A 2,852-nucleotide genomic window follows, 5' to 3' on the forward strand; every position below is an offset into this window, starting at 1 on the left:
TATATATATATATATATATATATATATATATATATATATATATATATATATATATATATAATATATTTTTGTGTAAAAGAATATATCTGCTTTTTTATGTTATCAGTAGAATATTATAAATAGAGAATAAAATGAAACATGTAATAAATTCTTATATTATTTCATTTCCTTATCTCTTTTCTCTTTTTCTTCTTGATAAATTAAAATCTTGATATTAATAGAATATTTATAATTTTTCCAGACTTTTTTTGGGAATATGACACGTCCACATGTAAAATATCAAATTGCTAGAGATGATGTAGATACTACAGATTATTTGCCACAAAATGTTCCAGAATTTCAAAATGTGTCAAAATTAGAGACTTCATTTTGGAAAAAAGCATCCCAAGCACTTTTACTAATCTCTGCTTACTTTGTTTTATCAGTGGGCCTTACATTTTATCAACCATGGCTTTACAATACGTATGTGAGTAATTGTACACCAATTAGTAATTAATTATATTATTTATCTGTTACTACTAGTTATATTACTTATTTGTTATTATCTTAGATTGGAAGCAAATTTTAATAAAGATTTATTAATATTTATTACAATACCTGTAGGGATTTAATTTTCCTCTGGGAGTAGTAGTTTGCCATTTAGTCATAAAGTTCATTCTGGCTGCACTGATAAGATGCATCAGAAGATGTTGCAACAACAAACGGGTAAATCTTCCATGGCAAAGCATAGTTTGCTCGTTAATGGTACCTGGCATTGCCAGTGGTGTCGATGTTGGTTTGTCAAATTGGGCACTTTCATTAATCCACATGTCTTTGTAGGTATAAATTATTATAAAACAACAGTGCGTTAAAGTATAATATATTTGTTATGTATTAGATATTGTAATAATTTTGAACATTTCCTCACAGATATACTATGACTAAGTCAACTACTATTATATTTATTCTTGGATTTTCCCTTGTTTTTAAACTAGAAAAGAAGGTAAAATTATTTGTTATATAAATTTTAATTAGAAATTAAATATTAGATTTGTAGATGTATATCTTAGATAGAAAAATAACTATTATTTATCGTAGTCATGGTCGCTAGTAGGAATAGTAGTGATGATAGCAGGAGGATTGGCAATGTTCACATATAAATCTACCCAATTCGGTGTTTTTGGATTTATACTGTGTCTCTTAGCGTCATTTTCGAGTGGTATTCGATGGACTATGACACAACTAATAATGCAAAGATCCAAGATTGGTCTCCATGATCCAATAGACATGATGTATTATATGCAACCTTGGATGCTATTACCTGCATTATTTGTAGCTTTATGGTTTGAAGGTAATTTTATATTGCATCCAATTGAATCTTAATAGAGAATGTAATAAAACTGTAATTAATTAGGTAATAATCAAAGAAATAATCAAAGAAAAATAAATATCTCTTTTTATATATTTTGAAATTTATATCTTTAACACATTTCATGCATTCCATCATGATACAAAATATTGTAAGTGTATTATATTTTAGGAAACGAAATATATTTTAATTTAAAAAATACTAACTGGAGCGATATCGGTAGTATTTTATTGACTACAAGTGCTGTAATAGCAGGTGCCATTCTAGCATTTAGTATGGAAGTGATGGAATTCTTAGTTATTACTTATACTTCTAGTCTGACATTGTCGATCTCGGGGATATTTAAGGTAAACGGTCACAATTAATTTCATCATCTTTTTTTACATACAGTACTATAGTGCATGACATATCAGTATTATAGTGATACTTATATTTTATATGTAATTAAAATTATGACAATTATAAAAAAAAATGTTTGTAATTCATTGTATACATATTTAGATGTAATATAATATTAGAGAAACATTTACAAATTATTTAGTTTTAATATACAAAGTAATATTTCATTGATAAAATTAATATAATGCTTACATTTATGCTTTGTTGCAGGAAATATTCATATTGATACTGGCCTTTGCTTGGAAAGGTGACCAAATGACTGGCTTTAACTTCATAGGATTGTTAATGTGCCTTGGTGGTATAATACTTCACGTTGTTCAGAAAATATTGGTCAACAGAAAAAAAACAGTTGAAAATTTGGAATTGCAATTGAAGTTACCGAGTGAGAGTTCTAAGCATGAAGAGGGAACCGACTCGAATATACCGTTGTTAACAGAAAAGTCAACGTCCTTGATGAATCTTCTGAATGCAGAATTTAGTTCAGATGAAGATGGTGGCTTGAGAGAGGGCGATAATTCGACGCAAATATTGTCAGATATTTTACAACGCAGAGAGCAGTGATACATTGTAAATTTTTAGCTCTAATATACACTAATGTGTGCGATGCGGTATTACTTCAACGAGAAAAAACATTCCAAACAACGTACGTTGAACAGCTTGTAGCATTTTATATTTTTGCATCATAAACTTTATAGTTGATAACGAAACATTAAGATTACAAAAATTATACTTTAAGAAGTGAAGGTTTGACGTGAAAATTAACATAACGAAAAACGTGAGAAAATGCTTTTAAGTATTCTTTAAGATCTTTTGGATGAGAATTTTTTTTATTTATAGAGAATTTGATTATTTTAAAATAATTTAATGATAAAAGAGCAAGTTATATAAATATCCCGGAAAAATCGTGAAGTACAAAGATGAAAGTGTAAGATTGACTTTATATATATTTTGATATTTAGTAGAAAAATATGGTTACATATAAAGAAACTAAATTATCATTTGGAAAAATATGACTACAATATTAATTTATATCAATTATATGCACATATATATATATATATATATATATATATATATATATATATATATATATATATATATATAT

At 26.6% G+C, this 2,852-nt stretch overlaps 1 protein-coding gene across 10 annotated transcripts in view; it reads left to right on the forward strand.

Annotated features, from left to right (window-relative positions):
- The window catches only part of LOC116852970 (solute carrier family 35 member C2-like), a 14,772-nt gene extending 11,938 nt beyond the window's left edge, over positions 1 to 2,834 (forward strand). For 9 of the 10 annotated variants that reach the window (XM_032833768.1, XM_032833760.1, XM_032833765.1 and 6 more), the window contains 6 exons: positions 242 to 466; positions 604 to 815; positions 910 to 982; positions 1,078 to 1,330; positions 1,520 to 1,695; positions 1,958 to 2,827. In XM_032833768.1, the coding sequence (XP_032689659.1) occupies positions 242 to 466; positions 604 to 815; positions 910 to 982; positions 1,078 to 1,330; positions 1,520 to 1,695; positions 1,958 to 2,308 (1,290 nt within the window). In that variant the 3' untranslated portion in view covers positions 2,309 to 2,827. Of the gene's footprint in view, positions 1 to 241; positions 467 to 603; positions 816 to 909; positions 983 to 1,077; positions 1,331 to 1,519; positions 1,696 to 1,957 lie in introns of all 10 variants that reach the window. The other variant, XM_032833769.1, reaches the window with a different exon arrangement.
- The last annotated feature ends 18 nt before the right edge of the window (positions 2,835 to 2,852 follow it).

The sequence above is a fragment of the Odontomachus brunneus genome, unplaced genomic scaffold, assembly GCF_010583005.1.
Source record: "Odontomachus brunneus isolate Ranch 3 - 2012 unplaced genomic scaffold, Obru_v1 Obru_scaffold_264, whole genome shotgun sequence".
NCBI classification, from domain to species: Eukaryota; Metazoa; Arthropoda; class Insecta; order Hymenoptera; family Formicidae; genus Odontomachus; species Odontomachus brunneus.